Here is a 24,341-nt window from a genome sequence, read left to right as displayed (position 1 = left end):
GTTTGTACAAACTTTCCTACTATTGTTCATGTACTTACATTATACGGACATGTGTGATTCAAATTGGTGTTCTTAGCAATAAGGTCGAAGGCCTTTCGGACCGCAGGAAAACGTTTTCGATTTCTCATCAATTCACAGGCATCACAAGTGGCATTGAAGAGGACTATCGATTTTCTACCCATAGTGTAGGAAGCCTCCACCCGCAACATGCACGCATGGGCGGGCTGAAAAATTCTGACGTGGAAAGAGAACTCTTGGACATCCTTCTTTAGGAACCCTGCTCGGCACAAGACGAATTTCGCAAATGTGGGGTCCCTTGAAGTGCAATTAACCCAATCGACAATGATGCGAGATTTCACCTAATTATAGTTCAGAGATACGAAATCTCGTCAACTTTCGAAAATAAACTCATTTCCACAAACCTCTTGGCAAAGATATAAAATTGTCAAAACCTTCACAAGGTGCGGATATATCATTCTATTACAGTGTATCAATTGACTTTGTGAATACAAATTAGATACCAAATGGCAGTGATTTGAGTGATGTATCATGAAAAAACAACTCATAAACATATTACATATTGTTTTATAATTCGAAAATAATTGGAACAATTAAGATATCAGTACCATACATAACCATGGGCCTATATGCTTATCTGACTCAGATATGTCTATTTTCTAACTCAACATAAGCGAAACGGAAGCATGAAATCTGAATTGAGATGATTGTTTCACATAAAAAAAAATTGGGTATTTTTCTGCTCATTGTAAACAATGTTAGGATATACCTGGTGGAGTTGCAAATCAAAAAGTTTGAAACAGCGAACTAGTCAACTCTTGCCCTATTCACCTGAAAGCGGGCCCTTGGCAGAATATTGGAGGAAACTTAAACCGCATGCCATGTATTGGTTATATACTGCATATGCAAGACCTTTAATATTGCATGGTGTTGAGGTCTGATGGACGATGTTCCAAAAATCCTACTACTCGTATTCAATGCCAAGCTAGATCCATAGAACTTTTTTACTGAGTACTGAAGCTTAAAGCATTCAATATACTGCATTAGGCTAAAAAGGATATCAATAAACGACCTAATATATCTCCATTCTCCGGTGGTAGGTAAAAATCTACTTCCAATATCTGAACGCGAACTTTGGTAAGTTCATAGGCCCTCTAATGAGTAAATTAATAATTACACCTGTGGCTAATGCGTTTCTGGGATGGCGACTCTTTAGAACACATCACCCATCTGTCATGATAGTACTGAACAAAGTATTGCTGCCTAGAAAACCCATATGCCAATCTGCATTATGCTAATGGCTGATTGCATTGTCCAACAGTCAATCTGGGGGTGGGAAATTCCAAATAAGGATACTGGTATTAGATCCGTCCCGGCCGACACGGGATAACTATTGGGTTGCCCAAAAAGTAATTGTCGGTAATATAGTAGTAATATAGTCGGCGTTGACAAATTTTTTCAACGGCTTGTGACTCTGTAATTGCATTCTTTCTTCTGTCAGTTATCAGCTGTTATTTTAAGCTTGCTTTAGAAAAAAGTGAGCGAAATTTTGTTTACATTTGTTTGTTTGGCGTAAATTTTAATATGGAGCCCACAAAGGAGCATTTTCGTCATATTTTACATTATTATTTCCGTAAAGGAAAAAACGCGGAGCAGGTTGCTAAAAAGTTACGAGATGTGTATGGTGATAAAGCCTTAAAAGGAAGACAGTGTCAAAATTGGTTTCGCAAATTCCGTTCTGGAGATTTTTCACTTAAAGATGAGCCACGTTCGGGTCGGCCAAATGAAGTTGCTGATGACCAAATCAAAGCATTAATCGAATTGGATCGTCATGTAACTGAGCGTGAGATAGGAGAGAAGTTAAATATACCAAAATCAACCGTTCATTATCACATAAAAAGTCTTGGACTGGTGACAAAGCTTGATATTTGGGTACCACATGTATTGAAAGAAATTCATTTAACAAACCGAATCAACGCTTGTGATATGCACCTTAAACGCAATGAATTCGATCCGTTTTTAAAACGAATCATAACTGGAGATGAGTGAGCTTGGCTGGGAACTTTTGATGCATCCACCATATAGCCCTGACCTTGCACCATCAGACTACCATTTATTTCGATCTTTGCAGAACTCCTTAAATGTTAAAACTTTCGGCAATGATGAGGCTGTAAAATCGCACTTGGTTCAGTTTTTTGCAGATAAAGGCCAGAAGTTCTATGAACGTGGAATACTAAATTTGCCAGGAAGATGGCAAAAGGTTATCGAATAAAATGGCAATTATATATTTGATTAAAGTTCATTCTAAGTTTTATTAAAAATGCATAAACTTTCTTTTAAAAAATCTGCAATTACTTTTTAGGCAACCCAATATGACTACCACACAGGCTGGAAGTTTGAGGTCCGACTTGTGTGTTGTCTATCGTTATCACGAGAAACTTAGCTGAAAGCTATGTCAGCTATATCAAAACATGGACCGATATGGCCCATTTACAATCACAACCGATCTACACTAATAAAAAGTATTTGTGCAAAATTTCAAGCAGCTAGCTTTACTCCTTCGAAAGTTAGCATGCTTTCGACAGACAGACGGACGGACATGGCTAGATCGACTTAAAATGACATGACGATCAAGAATATATATACATCATGGGGTCTCAGACGTATATTTCTAGGTGTTACAAACAGAAAAACGAAATTAGTATATCCCCATCCTATGGTGTAGTGCCCCCCGTACGTTTACGACCCACGCAAACGAAAAAAGGACCATGATTTGCGGACCTGCACCTGGAATGTCCGCACTCTCTATAGAGATGATGCATTATATGCGCTGGGTGATATATTTAAGTCCAAGGCAGATATAACCGCCTTACAGGAATTGCGATGGACTGGGAATGGCGTCACTGCAACACCAAACGATGACTAACTACACTATAGCTGCCATAACACGAGGCATGAATTTGGCTGTGGATTTGTGGTTAGCCGGAGACAATCCGCATAAAAGCCAAATTCTTCAACATCAGCCTTATTTGTACCCATGCCCCGACAGAAGACAAGGATCAGAAGACCAAGGATATTTTCTACAAGAACCTAAAGAGAGAATATTAGCGCTGTCCCGTCCATGATATTTATATCGTTCTGGGAGATTTCAATGCGAAGATAGGAAAGGATGACATTTTTGGTCCAACAGTCAGAAAGTTTAGCCTCCACGAAATAACGTCCAGTAATGGGTTGAAGCTGATAGATTTCGCCGCGGCAAAAAATATGGTAGTTAGTAGCACCAGATTTCATTATAAAAATATTCACAAAGCCACATGGCTGTGAACCGATCAAAACCCGAGGAACCAAATTGATCTCGTTGAGATAGATGGAAGGCATTCATCTAACGATGTACGATCGATCCGAAGAGCGAATATAGATTCGGATCATTACCTTGTTGCAGCAAAGGTTCGCACCCGTTTGAGCATGGCGAGGAAAGTACGATCTGACACTGCACTGAAACTGGACATTGAAAATCTGCAAACACAACAAATGGCAGCGACATACTCCACTCGACTGACACAACTGTTTGATGAAAGCGCTCCTTGTTCCGATGATATAATAGCATAGTGGCAAACCATGGCCCAATCCAGGAAAAATGCCACAAAATTCATACTTGGATACCGGAAGCCTGCCCCAAGAAACCCATGGTAGGACCAAGAGTGTTGAGATGTTTCTGAAGCAAAGACTGAGGCATATATAGCAACCCTGTAATCAGTAGCAACGCGCCAGTTGAAGGAGAGGTATCGGGAGAAAAGTAGAGAGGAGGAACGTCTATTCCGCAGAAAGCAAAAAGGAAATGGAAAGACGTGAGTGTGAGCGAATGGAGATATACAGGAGTCAGAATGAGATCCGGAAATTCTACCAAAGAATTAAACATCAAACCGATGGCTTTGGTGCAGGCACATCCTCCTGCAGATACAAAGAAGGAAATCTGATAACTGACACAGTTAGCATGCTGAGGATATGGAAAGAACATTTTACCCAACTGCTAGTGTCCGATGTTGGCGGCGAAGAGGATACCGCAGAACCAATTCCTGGTGATGATATAGAACGTTTACATCCTAGTCAGAATGTGGTCCAAGTAGCAGTTACCTGACTAAAGAACAACAAGGCAGCAGGAGCCGACGGGTTACCCGCTGAACTATTTAAGACCGGAGGCGACAGGCTGATAAGGCGTATGCATCAGCTTATCTGCCCAATCTGGCTAGAAGAAGCCATACTGGATGATTGGAACCTCCGAATACTATGTCCCGCACACAAGAAAGGACGCAAGATGGAATGTGCCAACTACAGAGGAATAAGTCTCCTCCACATCGCATGCAAGATATTCTTGAGCATACTGTGTGAAAGATTAAAACCTAAAGATAATTGGGTCCTATCAATGCGGATTTAGACCTGGTAAATGCATCCTAGACCACATATTAACACTTGGCCAAATCCTGGAAAAGATCCGAGAAGGACAAATCAACACCTACCATCTATTTGTTGACTACAAAGCCGCCTTCGATACTCCTTAACGTTCAAAGGTATTTCAAGCCATGTCTGTGTTTGGTATCTCTGCAAAACTAATGAGACACACTTGCTGATACAGATTTGGAAAGAGCTGCCATATAGACCGAAACTCCGATTTAAGGTTTCGGGAACATAAAAGGCGCATTTATTATCCGATTTGCTGAAATTTGGGACAGTGAGTTGTGTTAGGCCCTTCAATATTCTTCGTTAATTTGGCCTAGATCGGTCCAGATTTGGATATAGCTGCCATATAGACCGATCCTTCGATTTAAGGTTTCGGGAACATAAAAGGCGATTTTATTGTCCAATGTCGCCAAAATTTGGGACAGTGAATTAAGTTAAGCCCCTTGACATACTTCTGCAATATGACACAGATCGGTTTAGATTTGGATATAGCTGCCATATAGACCGACCTCTCGGTTTTAGGTTTTGGGGCCATAAAAAGCGCATTTATTGTCCGATTTTGCTGAAATTTTAGACAGTGAGTTGTGTTGGGCCCTTCGACAACCTTCTTCGATTTGGCTCAGACCGGTCCAGATTTGGATATAGCTGTCATATAGACCGATCCTTCGTTTTAAGGTTTCGGGAACATAAAAGGCGATTTTATTGTCCAATGTCGCCAAAATTTGGGACAGTGAATTAAGTTAAGCCCCTTGATATACTTCTGCAATATGACATAGATCGGTCTAGATTTGGATATAGCTGCATATAGACCGATCTCTCGGTTTTAGGTTTTGGGGCCATAAAAAGCGCATTTATTATCCGATTTTGCTGAAATTTGAGACAGTGAGTTGTGTTAGGCCCTTCGACAACCTTCTTCAAATTAGCTCAGATCGGTTCAGATTTGGATATAGCTGCCATATAGACCGATCCTTCGATTTAAGGTTTCGGGAACATAAAAGGCGCATTTATTGTCCAATGTCGCCAAAATTTGGGACAGTGAGCTAAGTTAAGCCCCTTGACATACTTCTGCAATATGACATAGATCGGCCTAGATTTGGATATAGCTGCCATATAGACTGATCTCTCGGATTTAGGTTTTGGGGCCATAAAAAGCGCATTTATTGTCCGATGTCGCCGCAGTTTGGGACAGTGAGTTAAGTTAAGCCCCTTAGACATACTTCGGCAATATGACACAGATCGGTCTAGATTTGGATATAGCTGCCATATAGACCGATCTCTCGGTTTTAGGTTTTGGGGCCATAAAAAGCGCATTTATTGTCCGATGTCGCCGCAATTTGGGACAGTGAGTTGTGTTAGGCCCTTCGATATTTTTCGTCAATTTGGCCTAGATCGGTCCAGATTTGCCAAATAGACCGATCCTTCGATTTAAGGTTTCGGGAACATAAAAGGCGCATTTATTGTCCAATGTCGCCAAAATTTGGGACAGTGAGCTAAGTTAAGCCCCTTGACATACTTCTGCAATATGACACAGATCGGTCTAGATTTGGATATAGCTGCCATATAGACCGATCTCTCGGTTTTAGGTTTTGGGGCCATAAAAAGCGCATTTATTGTCCGATGTTGCCGCAATTTGGGACAGTGAGTTGTGCTAGGCCTTTCGACATCCTTCTTCAATTTGGCTCAGATCGGTCCAGATTTGGATATAGCTGCCATATAGACCGATCCTTCGATTTAAGGTTTTGGGAACATAAAAGGCGTATTTATTGTCCAATGTCGCCAAAATTTGGGACAGAGAGTTAAATTAAGCCCCTCCACATATTTCTGCAATTTGGTCTAGATCGATCAAGATTCGCATATATAGACCCATATCTCGATTTAAAGTCTTGGCCCCAAAAAAGGTGAATTTATAATCCGATTTAACCGAAATTTGTCACAGTGACTTATGTTAGGCTTTTCGACATCTGTGTCGTATATGGTTCAGATCGGTTTATTTTTAGATATTGCTACTAAAAAGACCAATATTTTGTTATACACAATTGAACAATGACTTGTACTTCTTAGTATTTGGTCCAAATCGGAACATATTTCGATATAACTGCTATGGGGCATAAGGTATGCATTTTTCATCGGATTTTGACGAAAGGTGGGCCGAATTAAACGACTTTTTGCTTGTTTGTTTCTACAGCACACAACAAGCCGATTACTGGCTTAGGAGTATGTCCATTGTGGCATGGGGCGGATTATTATCCGCACTCTCTTTCAACCTAACCTATCTTCGAAGGAATGGCATGGGAGCTCCATCATCCCTGGGTTTTGTCCTCAACCCATTGCTCCCACCTCATCTCGGCAGTCTTCTCAGGAAGCTTTACATGAACTCGCTGATGATCGCCAAAAACTTGTCTCGGTTCATCGGCACTGCATCGTTGTCATATGCGATTTATTTCATCCACTCTTTCTTGCTGAGATCCGAAAGGACTTCGTTTATTACGAGCTTATCGAGAGAATCGGCGAGAACATGAACACTTAAGGCTTACTTCTTGTCGCACTATCGCCTCACTAGTCCCCAATGATTATCATACAGCATAGCTTATTATTTCTCAAACGCAAGATATTCCCATGTTCCGCTTGTGCCTTATAGGTTTGGGACTATCGATCCTATCTCCAGGTTGTGAAATGCCCCCTCGTTATTTACGATAGCATCAATAAGGTCTCCTGTAGTTGAACAGATGTAACGACCCCTTGGCGAAGGGTCGTCTCCACCGACCTATTTTAGAAGTAAGCGTGGAGTTCTCCGCTAAAGTTCCGCGGAGTCAGTCCTTTTTTCAGTATTGAAGGTATTGTAAGTCAAAACGTTGACAGACTAAGAGGCCTAAAATCCAATACCGTAATGCCGTTTATTTTTTCAACATTGGGGTTAAAAATCATTCTGCACTTTCGAAGACCATTAAAATGATTTCGAATCTTGTTTTAGAGTTAAACAAACAACAGCTATTAAAAGCTGGATAATTATGTCATAATTTCAATATTTTCAACAATTTCAAATAGATTAGAGAGTAGTAATTACCGCTGTCTGATGGTGGAAGTGGAAGTGTCATAGTTCTTTTGTATGTCATTGAATATATTTTTTACGCCGTCTAAAGTACACATTGGGTCTCACGAAATTATTTCTAAACTTTCAAAGCTAACTGAGGGATATTCATCCAAGAATAATGAGGCGCCTTGCTAAACAAATCTTCTTATTCGGCATTCTGGAACTGTTCTATACCAATCAGGTTGGTTGCCTATGTAAATACCTTTCAAGATCCCCAAAGTAGGTTGCATTAAATGAGTGCTTCTATAGGTTTTTTCTACCATCATCACCATCGCTGAAGCCAACTGTATCAGTTATAATGAAAGCTTTGCCAAATTCACTTTGTGCCAACTAAAACGTGGTGGTCCACAAAAATCACTATTTTCCGCAAATTTACATGTTTCGCAATTGCCCATTACCAATGTCAAATTTCGACTTGAATTTCTACATTTGATGGACTCGAAAAACCCCTTGACACTATACAATGCCACATGGGATTTATGCGATTTTATGCAAAATCCCCAACGTTTCAGATTTTTGTCAAAGACCTACAGCTTTGTTGCTGCTTACACTAATTTCAATCACTCCTGTCCCTTCAACGTGAGTACCACACAGAGTTAACACTACACTGCAAGAATTTAATGTAATAATTTGTTCTCCATCCCCGATAGCATGATCCTCGTATAGTAAATGCCCCACTGGCAAAACTTGACATTCCAATTCCTTTGCCAAAAGGAAAATTTCGTCTGAAGACACTCTATTGGGTAAACGACAAGGCGAGCATTGAAATTAACCTTAAGGTAGAAACGTTGTAAATTGAAATGCCAACAGGATCGACTATCCAAAACTATGTTTAATCAAAGAAATAAAGTTTTCTTACACAAATAAAGCTTCTAAAGTTTCAACGGTTGAGTGGAGCGGACATTTTGTTATTCCACTCGGGAAGAAAATTCTGTAACTCGTAATGGGTAGTTATTTTCGAAAAAGTCACTCCAGGATAGCCCCGATAGTGTTATATCCATTAGGCGGTTGATGATCTGTGTCTGTTTCCATTTCTAGAGCCCAGAAGTAGGACTCCAAAAACCCAACAGCTGAGGCTATGGTATCAGCCGGTACCATGTTGACTGGTGGAGCGGAAACGCCAGGCTCCATTAGCCGACTGGTCAGCAGGGGTTTTTGACGAAGACACCCGGTTCGAGACTTAAGGACAAAGCCAAAACTATTTTATCCTCGCATGCCTATAATTTGCCTAGGCCGTCGGTCTTCTCTGGCAAACCAATATTCTCTCTAAGAGGTTGAAATAGTAAAAAGCGCCGCAGCGTTCTCAGGCTTATTGAGAGGCTTGGTGCGACTGATCATAAAACTCTCACCGAAAAGGCGAAAGGCTCCCTTAATTGGGCTCGAAGATTCGCTGCACAGGCTACACGTCTGGAATCGGAAACGGCACCGTAGTCAGCCAAAAGTCTGCGGTCACCTGAAGGGCATCCCATCCCCAAAAGAACTAAGGCGAACAATTGTACTATGGGTCCAAGAAGCTTTGCTAATGTCGCTAGGGACAGTTTGGTGTTGGTAGTTGTCGACAAGGGAGATGTACAGGACTGCATACCTAGGAACAATTGGAGGGGGATAGTCAATGGTCTGACATCAGTATACTCCGATGTAAATGCAAATTTTTGCCCATGAATATTCCACTAAGGAACAGGGGCAAACTTCTTACATATCAATGAGAGCAGTCCGATTCAATTTTAAGCCTCCGTTTTATAGCCGAGTCCGAACGGCGTGCCGCAGTGAGACACCTCTTTGAAGAGAAGTTTTACATGGCATAGTACCTCACAAATGTTGCCAGCATTTGGAGGGGAAAACCTCCGCTGAACATTTTTTCTGATGGTCTCGCCAGGATACGAACCCAGGCGTTGGGCGTCATAGGCGGACATGTTACGGTGGCCTACTCCGATGTAGTTGCAGAATTATCTGGGTCTCCTTCAGTTTGTGACGATGCAGTCTGGTATCGGAGCCGCCACAGTCTAATAGCCTTCCGGGATCAACGCTCAATTGAATTGTATCGTTGTGCGCTAAAAAAGATTGGTGAGATCTAGCCAGGTGCAGCACTGGCTCGACCAATGGCGCATGCTTGGATATCAAGCATACCCTCAGATCCTGAAACCATACTTGGGAGACTAAGGGTATGTAATCACAATCTTTATACAACTGTATGCGGCTGCTGGCAATTCGGTGACTTGGGGAATCAGGAGACGACTCAGCAGTTATTGCTGAACACTTGTCTGAGGAACTATCGTCCTTCCCGCTGGCTCTCACCTGGAGCCCAATCACGGCAGATGACACACCCACACAGGGCTTGTCAGGTCCCGTTTCGATGCCATCACCTTCTGCTTCGATTTCAAGGCCCTAGGTGGTCTGGGCGTTTATTGGTAGGCCACCCAAGTTCGTTACCTTGAAAATTTGTTGGCTCTAGCAAATCTTCATTTGTGATCCGATTTTCAAAAATCTGAAGACTTAGTAGTAGTCAGCCTCGAAATGCACATGTCTCATTAATAATTTGACACACGATTCAGAGATGCCGCCTTCAAGGCTTAAGTTGCTGGTAGAAGCTGCTTCAACAGGGAAAAAAGAGCCTCATTGTAAGAAGGATACTAATGCAGATCTCCAGATATGGGGAAGTTCAGTTGATATTAGAACTGAAGAGGTGAGCTGGTTATCCAATATATTATAAGTTACAATCTGGCGATGGAGGCCACTGTAAGCAAGTGCGTCTATGATGCTGAACGCCAAAGCTCGAATCCTGGCAAAAACATCATAAAAAAAAAAACAAGTAAAATCGTGCTTAGTTTGGCAGGGTTCTTAGGAACCCACCATCATGAATTCTGCTAAAATATGGGAGCTATATCTGGTTTTAGACCGATTTGTTGTTGGAAGCTTCCAGAGGCTCAAAAAGTCAAATCAGGAGATTGGTTTATATGGGAGCTATATCAGGTTCTTGACCGATTTGGACCGTACTTGGTATAGTGGTTGATAGTCATTACAGTACCCCATGTGCAAAATTTCAGCCAAATCGAACAAAAAATTGCGGCTTCCAGTGGCTCAAGAAATCAAATCGGTAGATCGGTTTATATGGGAGCTATATCCAAATCTGAATCGATATAGCCCATTAGCAATCCCCAACGACCTACATCAATATTAAGTATCTGTGCAAAATTTCAAGCGGCTATTTTAACGCGTTCGACCGCTATCGTGATTTCGACAGACGGCGTACAGTGACAGACGTATATGGGAAGATCGACTAAGGATGTCGAGACGATCAAGAATATATACACTTTGTGGGGTCCTAGATCAATATTTCGAGGAGTTACAAACGGAATGCTCATCTAGGCAGAGGAACAACAGAGGAAAGGCATATTGGGATATATTTCGGCAATTATTTTGTACGACTATCCCTTCTAGAGCAGAAAAGGAAGTAGACATTTCGGAGGATATAGACATATTGGTCAAGCGCATCACGATGGCCCTGAATGACTGAATTGTGTCACCATGTCCAAGAACCAAGCCAAGGAGCAAACACCGACCGCCATGGTAGATGCCAGAACTGGTTGGGCTGAGGAAGGGTTGCAGAATACTCTTCAATAGGCCTAAAGACACATGGGCTCTGCGTATCCCACTCCCCGTACCCTTGAGTAGTTTAAATCCCGGAATTCCTAGTCCACGAATCATTCCTCCACACACCCATGGCTCCAGAATAAGAACCACTTCAAATCCATCTGTTATCAGAAGGACCTTTAGTTAGAGCTGGCAAACTATCGCAATCGCAAAATAAGAAGTAAAAATCAGGAGATCGATTTTTATAGCAGCAATAACAATACACAGACCAAATAAATAAAGGTTTATAAAGTCATTTGGAACTCATTGTACAAAATCTTAGTCTATTCGGATGAAAATTGCGCCCTCTATAGGCGCAATGTATCTTAAAGGATACATTCAGTGTCGCATTGCTTATTTTTGTTTAGTTTTACAAAAAATTTAACTTTTGCGATAGTATCCACGGGAAAAATATCAATCGATATTCAGTCAGAAAATTGAATATCGATAGTGTCATCGATGTCGGCTCTTATCAACAGGCGCAATGTATCTAATAGAATATATTCAGTGTCGGATTGTTTATTTTTGTTAAACTTTGAAAAAAAATTAACTTTGTCGATAGCATCGATAGGGAAAATATCAATCGATGTTGAGACAAAAAATAAAAATATCGATAGTATCGATAGTGCCATTGATATTTTGCCTGCTCTATCTTTAGTGGTGGAGATTTATCTGCAAAAGCCGGACCATAGCCAGGATTCAGAATTTCAACCACTGTTGCGTTAGCCTCGTCTTATGAGTCTGCCAGGAGTTCATACTCACAAGATTCATTCGATCTTGCCATGATGAGTTTCCTTACCCATCCTTCCTTACCCAAGCAGTGGAACCACTCTTCCTCAGTACACTGGACACTTCCCGTGTGGACGATTCCTCTTTAGATGCTTCACTAGCTGCTGCTGTCGAAGTACTTTTTGAGTTCCGCCCTTCTTTGCTGGCGTACAACTCGAGCCCGATCGAACCGCATGACGCACCCACACTGGGCTTGTCGGGTACCGTTTCGACGCCTTCCTCTCCTGTTTCGATAGTGGCAAGGGGGCTTTTAGTTTCATTCAATCCTCCAGATTTTATAGTTGTGGTCGATAGTTCCTCAGACAAGTAATCAGCCCCCAACCCCACCGCTTCTAAAGACCTTCAGCATCAACTTCTTGAATCCGTAGGATACAACTTCATCAGGCTTCTTGAGGTCTGCGAGACAGCTGGAGTTAAGTACGAATACTGCATGTGTCTGGTCGCCATCAGCCTCATCCAATCTACCAGTCGATGGTTGAAATACTGGGATTACATTCCCTTAGTCCTCCAAGTCTGGATTCAGGATCTGAGGGAATACTTAGTATCGCGTGTGTGCCATTGGAAGAAATATCTTCCTTCTCGACTAAATCCAGTGCTGCGCCTGGCCAGATCTCGCCAATCTTCTCTAGGTCGCAACGATACATATCCATTGAGCGTTGATCCCCGAGGGCAATTATTTTCTATCCAACCCCATAACAACCTGCATTGTCACAGACTGGAGGAGACTCAGGTAATTCCGCATGGATAGAGATGAGCGATGGGTAAATATCTAAAAGGAATTTACCCGGTAAATAGGGTAAATACCCGGGTATTTACCCATTTATACCCAAAAGCTGGGTATTTGTAGTTTTGCAGATATCTTGGGTATAAAAACATTTTCCAAACAATTTTTGATGATTTCGTATTCTTGATATATAAACCTGACACTCTGATCTCATAAAACCGGTATTTAGTTATATATAGCCGCTATATAGACCGATCTCCAGACTTAAAGTCTAATGGCATTTTTGTCGCAACGATGGAGTCGCTCTATCCACCAGTTTGGTGAGAGTAAGGTCGTGGCTCTGGATATCTCCAAGGCATTTGATAGGGTATGGCCCGGTCGTTTTTGGAGTCGGTAATAACTTCGTTCGATTTATATCGAGCTTTCTCAAAGATCGCACTATACGAGTTGTTGTAGATGGGTTCTCATCAGATGAGTATACATTGACCGCAGGTGTGTCACAAGGCTCTGTGCTTTCCCCTTCCTTCTTTCTTATTTTCATTGACGATCTATTGGGTCGGACTTCGTATCCAGTCTACTCATTTGCCGATGACAGTAGTCTGTATCATTCATATTTATTCAACCATAGGCCCAGTCCTCAAGAAATTGTGGACAGGAGGAGCATTATGGATAAGACGCTCATTTCCGAGTGGGGTAGAATGAACAGAGCAGATTTTAACGCACAGAAGATGCAGTGCTGTTTCTTGTTTCACAAGCGATTCACTGACCCACTTCAATCGTCGATATCTATCGATGGTATAGATATTGAGCAGTCAGATGCTCTTGATGTTCTGGGCATGAAGATACAATGCGATGTTCGTTGGTCATAACACATATTCGAAGTGTCGAAAGAAGCATTCAAGTGTTTGGGCTTTCATAAGCGGTGCAAGAAATATTTCACCTCTTGTGATCATCTCAAAATCTTTACTACCTACATCAGGCCGAGGATGGAATATAACTCTCATATATGGGCAGGAGCTCCAAAATCATCCTTGGAGCTACATGACCGGGTTCAACGGAGAGTGAAGGTGTCATTTGGGGACAGTAAAGTATCCAACTCTATTGCTTCACTTGAACATTGTCGGAATGTGGGTAGCGTTGTATTGCTCTATCGTTATTTCCATGGCGTGTGTTCCAGGGATATTCGTCTTCTTACCCCTGACGTTAGGATGTTCACCAGGAATACAAGACTTGCCAGGAACTCACACCCGTTTGTAATTGATTGGCCAGTCGACCAAACCATGCATTACAGAGAAAATTCATTTTTCGACCGAACTATTCGTATGTGGAATCGACTTCCGGCTAATGTCTTTCCCACTACCGACATTGACATTCAGAAATTTGAGATGAATATCAATAAACACACCTCCCTCTTTTCCCCCTCCAACCCTTAACTTTCCTAATTGCCAACGCAATACACTGCATATATGGGGACATCCCCGTCTGTGTTCTTCAGCGCTTTTTGAATCTTTTTCGGGGCGACACAATGAACCTAAGTTCCCTAAGTGAAGTTAATAGCGACTGAGGTTGTAAGACGCCTTGATGCGACCAACGGCATGGACTAGTGGTTGGCAAAAAATACTCACACTATTGCATATTACTTTGCATGTATACCAGAAATCTCAAGCAGGCCCATGAGCTTGGAAATAATTGCAATTGTGTGCTCGTCACTGGTATTTCCTTTTTCCTTTTTTGTTATGACTGAGAAAGGAGCTGTCAGTCTATTAAGCAGGTCGATCAAGTGGTTGGTTACGTAAAAAAAAGTTTTGAGGCAATAAAGTGGTCATTTTTCATCCGATTTCGATAAATTTTGTCACAGTGAGTCCTGGTAGACCCCTACTCATCTTTGTGTGGTTCAGATCGGACTATATTTTGATTAACCGACCGCTCGATATAAGGTATTGACCCCATAAAAGATCCATTTATTATCCGAATTCGATGAAATTTGGCATAGTGTGTTCTGGTAGACCTCTACACATTCCTGTCAAATGTGGTCCAGATCGGACCATATTTAGATATAGCTGTCATATAGACCGATCTCCGGATATAGAATATTGAGCCCATAAAAGGAGCATTTTTTATCCGATTTTGATGAAATTTGGCACAGCGAGTTCTGGTACCCCTCCTAAACTTTTCGTTGAATATTGTCCAGATCGGACCATATGTGGATATAGCTGCCATATATACCGATCTCCCGATATAGAAAATTGAGCCCACAAGAGAAGCATTTTTTATCCGATTTTAATGAAATTTGAATCAGTGAGTTTTGATTGACCTCTACACCATTGTGTCGAACATGGTCCAGATCGGACCATATTTGGATATAGCTGCCATATAGACCGATCTCCCGATATAGAGTACTAAGCCCATAAAAGGAGCATTTTTCATCCGATTTGAATGAAATTTGAAACAGTGAGTTTTGATAGACCTATAGATTAATTACTCTTAAAATATATTCAATTCGTATAATTGCCATTGTTTCTACCTTTAGCAAGGCAATTCCAAATGTTAATGAGTTTTTTTTAGACAATTCTCCCCACCCCATCGACTATAACCGCTTGTGACATTTTACCATTAGGAATAAATGAAGCTTTGATATAATATCTTCCAAGGGGTGTGGGAAATGGAACCTTCTGCAAGTCCAGCGTAAGATTCTTTCCAATGACATCATGCTACAAAGACAAAGTCATTTTGTACCAACTTTCACACGGAGCACAAAGTGACTCAATTACTTACATTATAGGGGCAAGTGTGATTCAAATTGGTGTTCTTGGCTATAAGGTCGAACATTTTTCTCACCGCAACATAACGTTTACGAGTTCTCATCAATTCACAGCCATCACAGGTGGCATTTAAGAGCACAATTGGTTTTTTTTCCATAGTATATGTTGCCTCTATCCGTATGATGCATTCCTGGATGGGCTGGAAAATCCTATTGTGGAACGAGAACTCTCGAACATTCTTTTTGATGTTACCCAATCTGCATAAAGCGAATTTGGCAAATGTGGGATCCCTTGAAGTGCAATTAATCCAATCGACAATGATACGAGATTGCACCTAATCAGAGTTCAAAGTTCAAAGCTAAACGATATTTCGTAATTTTGGAAAGCAAACTCATTTTCACCAACCTCTGGGCAAAGATAAAAAACTGTCAAAAACTTCAGAAGGTGCCAAAAAATCATGATGTTAGAGTGTATCAATTGGGCTTTGTTAATGCATACTAAATAATAAAAAAAATACTCTAAAAATATGTTTAGAAACTCATAACGATTGTATAATTTGAAAATAATTGGCCATGCGGCCATGGGCATAGACACGTACCTATCTTACGTAGATAAGGCTACATAATTTCTTACTCAACCTAAGCGACAAACCAGTAAAATTTTGGGTACAATGCATGCAGATGCGTAAAATCTATGGCAATTTAGAGGAAAGTTCCATTTACCTGGGTCTTTTTACTGCACAGGAAATCGAACCCTAAACCAAACATTTTGCAAAGGAGGAAAAAGGCAACATTTGGCCTATATACATGAAAGAGGGTCAATGGCAATATATGGGGCTTAAAACGCATGTCCTACATTGGTTGCAGTCTGGGGTTATCAGACCTATAACTGATGGAACCAAAGGTTGGTTTGTCTGCACCTTACAATCGTACTTAGCACGACACCATTTGGGTTGTAATGCTTCTGGACATAGTAATGCAAATGTTTTGCCCAATAACATTCCACTCAGGAACAGTGGCAAACTCCTCATATATCAATGAGTTCAGTCCGACTCAAGTTTTAAGCTCAATGAGTCCGAGTCTGAACAGCGTACCGCAGCGTGCGACACCTCTTTGGAGACAAGTTTTACATGGTATAGTACCTCACAAATGTTGCCAGGAGGGGAAAACCACCGCTAAAAATTTCTTTCTGATGGTCTCGCCAGGATTCGAACCCAGGCGTTCAGCGTCATAGGCGGACATGCTAACCTCTGCGCTATGGTGGCCGTCTAACCAACTCTTCTGTTGTGGGTATAAAAACAGACGCGGTGATAGTGGGCCCCAAACCAATGTGGCCCCAAATTAAAAATGACAAAATGCCCTAAATTTGGGTTAATTTGTTATTATAAAAATGACCCCAAAACAAATGTATCTCAAAGTATGCAAAAGCACTCCGAAAATTAATGTAATTGCGCCCCAATATTAATTTAGGGTCAAATTACGATTTAGATTTTGAGGTGACATTTCGTAATTAAATTTCACCCGAAAAACCAACATGCAATTAGACCCCAAATTGTGTATAATCCCCCCAAATATGTTGTTACAGTTTACAGTATATATTTGGGGCGTAAATGCAGAAAAATGTATATAACATATATAATATATATAAATGATTTTAACCAAAATTCGAAGAACACATTTGTGCCTCAAAATGGTAAAATTGGATCCAAAGCAAATCATAAATGTATGTCACCCCTCAATTTAAATGGAAAAGTTCATATTTACTTGAGAAAACCCCAAATTGGACCCTATGGCGAAAATTGCTCCCAAAAGTATTGTTGCCCCTATTCTCCATACATTTGCAGTTGGGGTGTAATTTTCAAAATTCGTACCCTGCAGAAAACAGGTCCTGCCCTAACCTGGTGAATTTACCGGTTTTTTGGGACCAATGACTGGTCCCCGGACTATCCATATGACTGGCGATTTTAACATAGACATGTCGCCAGAAGTGGTTAATAATTTTGGACTGGTCCCTTTACCGTTTTGAAATATTGGTCGCAATGGACTAGAATGACTGGTGATATGACTGGTAATTTGTGTTAATAGGGGTTAATTTACCCCAAATTTCCTGCAGGGTACCGACTAAAAACATATACCGCATTTTTGGCTTGTAGAACATTTGGTAGGTTTTGGTAGGAGATATTTGCTCGAAATGTGTTACGGATTGTTTAATCCCCTTCTGAAAAAAACATCCGGCGAGGTCCATCAAAATTAGTTCAGAATGTATTGTAGCTCCCACTTTGTATTGATAGGATAGGTGTAGGGTATTATACAGTCGGCACCGCAAGACTTCTGCTTTTCCTTGCTGGTTCTATGAGCGTCTAATTGCAGATATTAGAAAACAAGTATTTAGATTATTTATGGACATGACATTAAACTACTGACTGTGATGATAAAAAAGATATAATGCTGTTTTATAGCAATTAAAATTCAAAATTTTCCATTATTTTCTCTAGGTTCTTCAAACGTTTGCATTACACATGAACGGCATGATTTGGGCCACAATGTTAAAGTTGGTTATTATTGCTCTACTTTACCAAGAGGTTTGTATGGTCCCAATGGGGGCTATGAGATAAAAAATCTTGAACTATAACCAATAAAACACAATAGGTAAGGCTAATAATCAAAGGCGACTGGGTTAAGTGCTCCTCCAACAACGAGGAGTTCTTGAAGTTCGAAATGTGTAGACTGAGGTACTATAAAAAAGATAATCAGGAGTTTTCGTATTACGCCAAACTTTTGAAGACCGTCACCCACAGTGAGGCAAGATTGGAAGCCACATTTGTAACACCCAAAAAGCCCTTGAATCTGCTTAACCTCACCCTTGATGGTTGTGAGCTGTTGAGAGGCCGCAAGAAATTGTTTGCGGCCAGGCGAATTTTCGATATAATTGCAAAGAATACTAACTTCAATCACTCGTGTCCCTATACGGTAAGTGAGTTGTATGAGTTGTAAGACGAATAGTTTTTGTTTTAACTGATTTGCAGCACGATATTTTCGGAACCAATCTTACGCTGGATGTGCGTCAAATTCCATATGCTGTGCCAAAAGGAAAATATTCTCTCAAAGTAACCTTCAATGTTAATCGCGGTGCGAGTATAATCGTTGTGGAGGGGTTTGGGAATATACTTTGAGCTCCACTGTTGGACTATGCCGCTGTATTGCACTCTTGGGGTTGTGAGTTGTCTATTTGAGAATGGACCTATTGAAACTTCTTATGGTGTTTTTTCGTTTTCAAAATAGTCGTTCTTCAGCACACGCTTTTGTTAGATTTTTTAGCTCAATGTACCTGTCATACAATATTAAATCCAAATTTAAGTTCCAATAAATTTTCTTTGTCTTTATGCGTTAATAAAATTGAGACCATATCAAAATGTGAATCAAGCTCACAAACCTATCAACACTTCACAAAGTTTTAACACTAGCTTAAAAACAACAAGTAAGGAAGGGCAAAAGTCAGGCGGTGTCGACTGTATAAAACCCTACATCTACCCTATAAATACAATGTGGGAGCTATTGAGTTGCCCAAAAAGTAATTGCGGATTTTTCATATAGTCGGCGTTGACAAATTTTTTCACAGCTTGTGACTCTGCAATTGCATTCTTTCTTCTGTCAGTTATCAGCTGTTACTTTTAGCTTGCATTAGAAAAAAAGTGTAAAAAAAGTATATTTGATTAAAGTTCATTCTAAGTTTTATTAAAAATGCATTTACTTTCTTTTAAAAAATCCGCAATTACTTTTTGAGCAACCCAATATATCCAATTCTGAACCAATTTTGATTGTCCTCGGCGTGCAAATATGTTTAAACTGTAATAACTACGGTTGACAAATGACAACATTATTGGAAATTGCCTAAAATCTGACGAACATATTTATAGGGCCTATATATAATGCTGAACCGATTTCGAGCAAACTTCTCAGATCATGTGGAAGTCGTCGAGCAAGGCGTTGTACAAAGTTTTGGGAAGATTGGTTAATAAACGCGAATGCAATGATTCTAGAAGTGAAAATCGGGCGATATATATATATATGAGAGTTATATCTAAATCTGAACCGATTACTATGAAATTCACCAGTAATGTCGAGAGTCATAAGAAAATCCGTCCCACCAAATTTCGAGAGAATGGCTTAACAAATGACCATTTTATTACATTATTACAGCAAATCGGACGAACATATATATGGGAGCTATATCTAAATCTGACCTGATTTCAAGCAAACTTCTCATTTATTGTGTTAGTCGGTGAGGAAGGAATTGTAGAAAATTTTGGAAAGATTGGTCAATAAATGCGCTTGCAATGGCTCTAGGAGTGAAAATCGGGCGATATATATATACGAGAGCTATATGCAAATCTGAACCGATTTCTATGAAATTCACCAGTAATGTCGAGAGTCACAAAAAAATCATTCCTGCCGAATTTCGAGAGAATCGGTTAACAAATGACCATTTTATTGCATTATTTCTGCAAATCGGACGAACATATATATGGGAGCTATATCCAAATATGAACCGAGATTTTTCCAATTTCAATAGACTTCCTCTCCAGGGCAAAAAAACTTGCCTGTACCAAATTTGAAGGCGATCGGATGAAAATTGCCACCTGTAGTTTGTACACAAATTAACATGGACAGACGGACAGACAGACAGACGGACATAGCTAAATCGAATCAGATAGTGACTCTGAGTCCATCGGAATACATATCAATTGGTCTATCTCTCTTCCTTTGGGTGTTACAAACAAATTCACTTAACTATAAAACCCTGTACCACAGTAGTGGTGTAGGGTATAACAAGTAAAAGTTCGGCCGTGCCGAATCTAGGAACCTACCACCATAGATTCTGCTAAAAATTTATACAAAATAAATTTTGTTGAAGGGCGTAATTTTATTCTACATACCAGCAATAAATAAAGCTTATAGGAACCGAACAAGGATAATCGAGAGATCGCTATACATGGGAGCTTTATCAGATTAAAGACTGATTTAAACCGTGTTTGAAACAGTTGTTGGAAGTCTTAACAGAACACCGCATGCAAAATTTTTGTCAAATCGGACAAAAATTGCGGCTTGAAAAGACCCAAGAACTCAAATAGGGGGAGAGCGGTTTATATGAGATCTATATCTGGTAATAGACCAATTTGGACCGTACTGGTGAGGGTTGTTGGTGGTCAAAACAAAACATTACATGTTCAATTTCAGCCAAATCGGACAAAAATTGCGGCTTGTAAGGGCTCAAAAAGTCAAATCGGGATATCGGTTTATATAGGAGTTATATCAGGTTATAGACCGACTTGCACCGTACTAGGCAGAGTTGTTGGAAGTCTTAACAGAACATCGCAAGCAAAATTTCAGCCTAATCGGACAAAAATTGTGGCTTGTAAGGACTCAATAAATCAAATCGAGAGATCGGTTTATATGGGAGCTATATCAGATTATAGACCGACTTGAACCTTACTAGACAGGTTTGTTGGAGGTCATGACAGAACACTACATGAAAAATTTCAGCTAAATCGGACAAAAATTGCGGCTTGTAAGGGCTCAAGAAGTCAAATCGGAATATCGGTTTATACGGGAGCTATATCTAAATCTGATCCAATATGGCCCATTTGCCATCCCCAACGACCTACATCAATACTAATTATCTGAGCAAAATTTCAAGCGGCTAGATTTACGCATTCGAGCGCTATCGTGATTTCGTCAGACTCAAAACGTCGCGACGATCAAATCTGTATGCTCTACCAGCTGGACAGGGCCCACTCCGCTGCACCTTCTTTAACTCTCTAATATCTTTCTAGGGTGGGGACACTTTGCCCTGAATGTGGATATCGAATTCGTGATACTGCATGTTCGCCTATGACGCTGAACGCCTGCCTTTCGAATCTTAGCGAAAACTTCAGAAAAAATTTAAAGCAGTGGTTATCCCCTCTTAATGCTTGCGACATTTGCGAGGTACTATGCCATGCATGGTCATGTGAAAAATTGTCCCCAAAGAGGTGGCGCACTGCGGCACGCCGTTCGGACTTGCCCATAAAAAAGGTCCCTTATCGTTGATAAACTCAACTTAAATGGGAAAGCAACCATTGATGTTTGAAAAGTTTGCCCGCTGCTTGGTTTCTGGGTAAATATTTACTCTACTCCCAAAATGCCTTTCTATTGAGTCCCATATTACCGTATTGGTAAATATTTCGGGGAATTTCAGGGGTGGGGTGGCCACACAGACACATGGCTCTTAAAGTAGATTTAAGATTCGTGCTCTACTTTCAAAAACATTTTGTATGAGCCCCATAATGGCATGAATGGTAAATAAGTTCTATTTAAGGGTGGGCTGGACCTCAGGGTCTTCGTTCTGAAAATGAGTATCAAAATCCCGAAAATCGATCAAAATACCCCAAAATACGTCCCAATTATAATTGGCAGGTATTATGGGGGATATATCAAGATATAGTCCGATATAGCCCATCTTTGAACTTAACCTGCTTATGGACAAAAAAAAAAGAATTTGTGCAAAGTTTCAACGCAATAGCTCCATTTTTAAAGACTGTAGCGTGATTTCAACAGACAGACGGACGGACATGTCTAGATCGTCTTAGATTTTTACTCTGATCAAGAATACATATACTTTATAGGGTCGGAAATGGAATGAATATACCCTCATCCTTTGGTGTTGGGTATAAAAAGGGAAGGGGAAAGGACAGAGCCTTGTGGCACACCTGCGATCAATGTATACTCATCGGATGAGAACCCATCTACAATAACTCGTATAGTGCTCTCTCTGAGAAAGCTCGATATAAATAGAACCAAGTTATTACCGACACTAAAAGCGACAAGATTTGATAAAAGTGCAACGTGCCAGACCATATCGAATGCCTTGGAGATATCCAGAGTCACGACCTTACTCTCACCAAACTGGTGGATAGAGCGACTCCATCGTTCCGACAAAAGTGTCATTAGGTCCACGTAGAGCGATTACTGAGGAACCCATACTGTCTAAGAAGGCCATTGGACTCTAAGTATCTGACAAGATGATGGTTAACCATACTCTCCATAATCATGGAGAGCACGGAGCATATCGCAATTGGCCGGTAATTTGCAGGGTTGTTCGCCCCACTTTTCTTGGGGATGGGCTGAAAGTTTGCAACCTTCCAAAGCGCTGGGAAAACACCCGCACGGTAAGCAAGGTTGAAAAGGTTGCGTAGTGGACGAGCAAGCGTCGAAGAACATTTACAAAGGACAAGTGTTGATATACCGTTCGAGACCGAAGATTTATTAACGTCGAGATCCGCAAGCGCTCTTTTAGATGATCCGTAAATATGTTCTCGCTTTAGCACCACACCACCTCATGCATTCCGTTATCGCAGGGATCTCCGCCTGTAGAACCGTATTATGGTCAGACAATCTAAAGATCTCAGCCCCTGGGTTCTCCATGTAGACCCCCAGGCCCACTCTGTTCTTTAGCTTTGATCCATTCGTGTAACATGACCTTCCAATAATACTAGGGTTCCGTCAATCCAAGAGTTTGCAATTTCAGTTGCGTTCAATAATGCTATGTTTATGGTTAACGTTTGATTAGTTGAAGCGAAGCGTTGCTGGGTTACAGTAGTGACATATACTCTGTTAGGTTTCAGATCAATATTTCAATGTCCTACCAATGGAATAACGAAATTAGTACACCCCCATCTTATGGTGGAGGCTATGATAAAGAAAATCATAAACAATTGGTCTTAAGCCCAACTTTATTTTTAGCAAATAATGAAAATAATTTTTATAAAACTCAATTTTCAAACGGGAGGGACACTAATAACCATTTAAGGTTAAAAATACCTTACACAGGCATTATCATACATTCGGATTAAATAATTCGTCCAACCCCTTCTACTACGATTATATTCGTACCCCGGTTAACATTGAACCTGACTTTGACGGAATATTTACCGCGTGGCATTGCTAAAGGAAGTTGGCTTAGATCTACTGAAATATTGGTTCCAAAAACATCATGCTGAAACAGTTTCAAAAAGGTAGTTTCCAAGAATTCCATTCAAATCATATACAAAATCAGCTCTGACCTCATAGGGGCATGTGTGATTGAAGTTAGTATTCTTGGCTATTATTTTGAAAATTCTCCTGACTGCTAAAAATTTCTTGCGACCTCGCAATATCTCGCAGCCATCACAGGATAGATTGAGCAGATTTACGGGTATTTTGGGTGTTAAGTAAATGACTTCCAGCCTTACATCACAATCTGTAACGGTTTTTAACATTTTGACGTAATAGGAAAACTCCTGGGAATTTTTCTTGCCATATCTCAGTCGGCATATTTCAAATCTCGAAAACGCCTTATTGTTCGAAGAGCAAATGATCCAGTCGGTTCTAATAATTAACTTGACCTATTGGGTATCATGGAATATCATAAAGGCGTAGATTTCAATGTTCAGAAATTGAAGCCATTTTGTTCATACAAACCTCTTGGTAAAGAAGAGAAATGATTAAAAACTTAAAAATTGTTGCACAAATCATGGCTTTCTAGGACGACTTGAACTGTTAAACAACGACAAGAAAATAATGTAAAAATTGGGAACTTTCCAAATGTAAAATCCCCAAAGATAGCATTTAATGCCTTATAGCCAATCATTAAAATGTCATTTATTCCAAATCTTGTTCTCCATCAACGTCATGGTTCATAGTCAAAGATTGGGTAAAGGTGGTAGTTTGCAATTGACCCACTAAGGTGATTTACAAAGAAGGCGATTTAACGACGTCAATGTGACCATCTATCCATACATTCATCTGCTGCTGGTCTGTTATAATCAAGGTAAACATTAAGAGAAAATGAA

General features: G+C 40.4%; 2 protein-coding genes across 3 annotated transcripts in view; one reads left to right on the top strand and one right to left on the bottom strand.

Annotated features, from left to right (window-relative positions):
• Window positions 1-24,341, bottom strand: part of LOC106092683 (uncharacterized) — a 169,890-nt gene that overhangs the window by 10,324 nt on the left and 135,225 nt on the right. The gene's annotated exons all lie outside the window — the stretch shown is intronic.
• Window positions 18,015-18,644, top strand: LOC106092678 (uncharacterized). Its single transcript, XM_013259590.1, has 3 exons — window positions 18,015-18,053; window positions 18,121-18,441; window positions 18,498-18,644. The coding sequence occupies exons 1-3, from the start codon at window positions 18,015-18,017 to the stop codon at window positions 18,642-18,644; spliced, it is 507 nt and encodes a 168-aa protein (XP_013115044.1).

This window comes from Stomoxys calcitrans, chromosome 5 (genome assembly GCF_963082655.1).
Source record: "Stomoxys calcitrans chromosome 5, idStoCalc2.1, whole genome shotgun sequence".
NCBI lineage: Eukaryota > Metazoa > Arthropoda > Insecta > Diptera > Muscidae > Stomoxys > Stomoxys calcitrans.
This window is presented reverse-complemented; position numbering and strand designations above follow the sequence as displayed.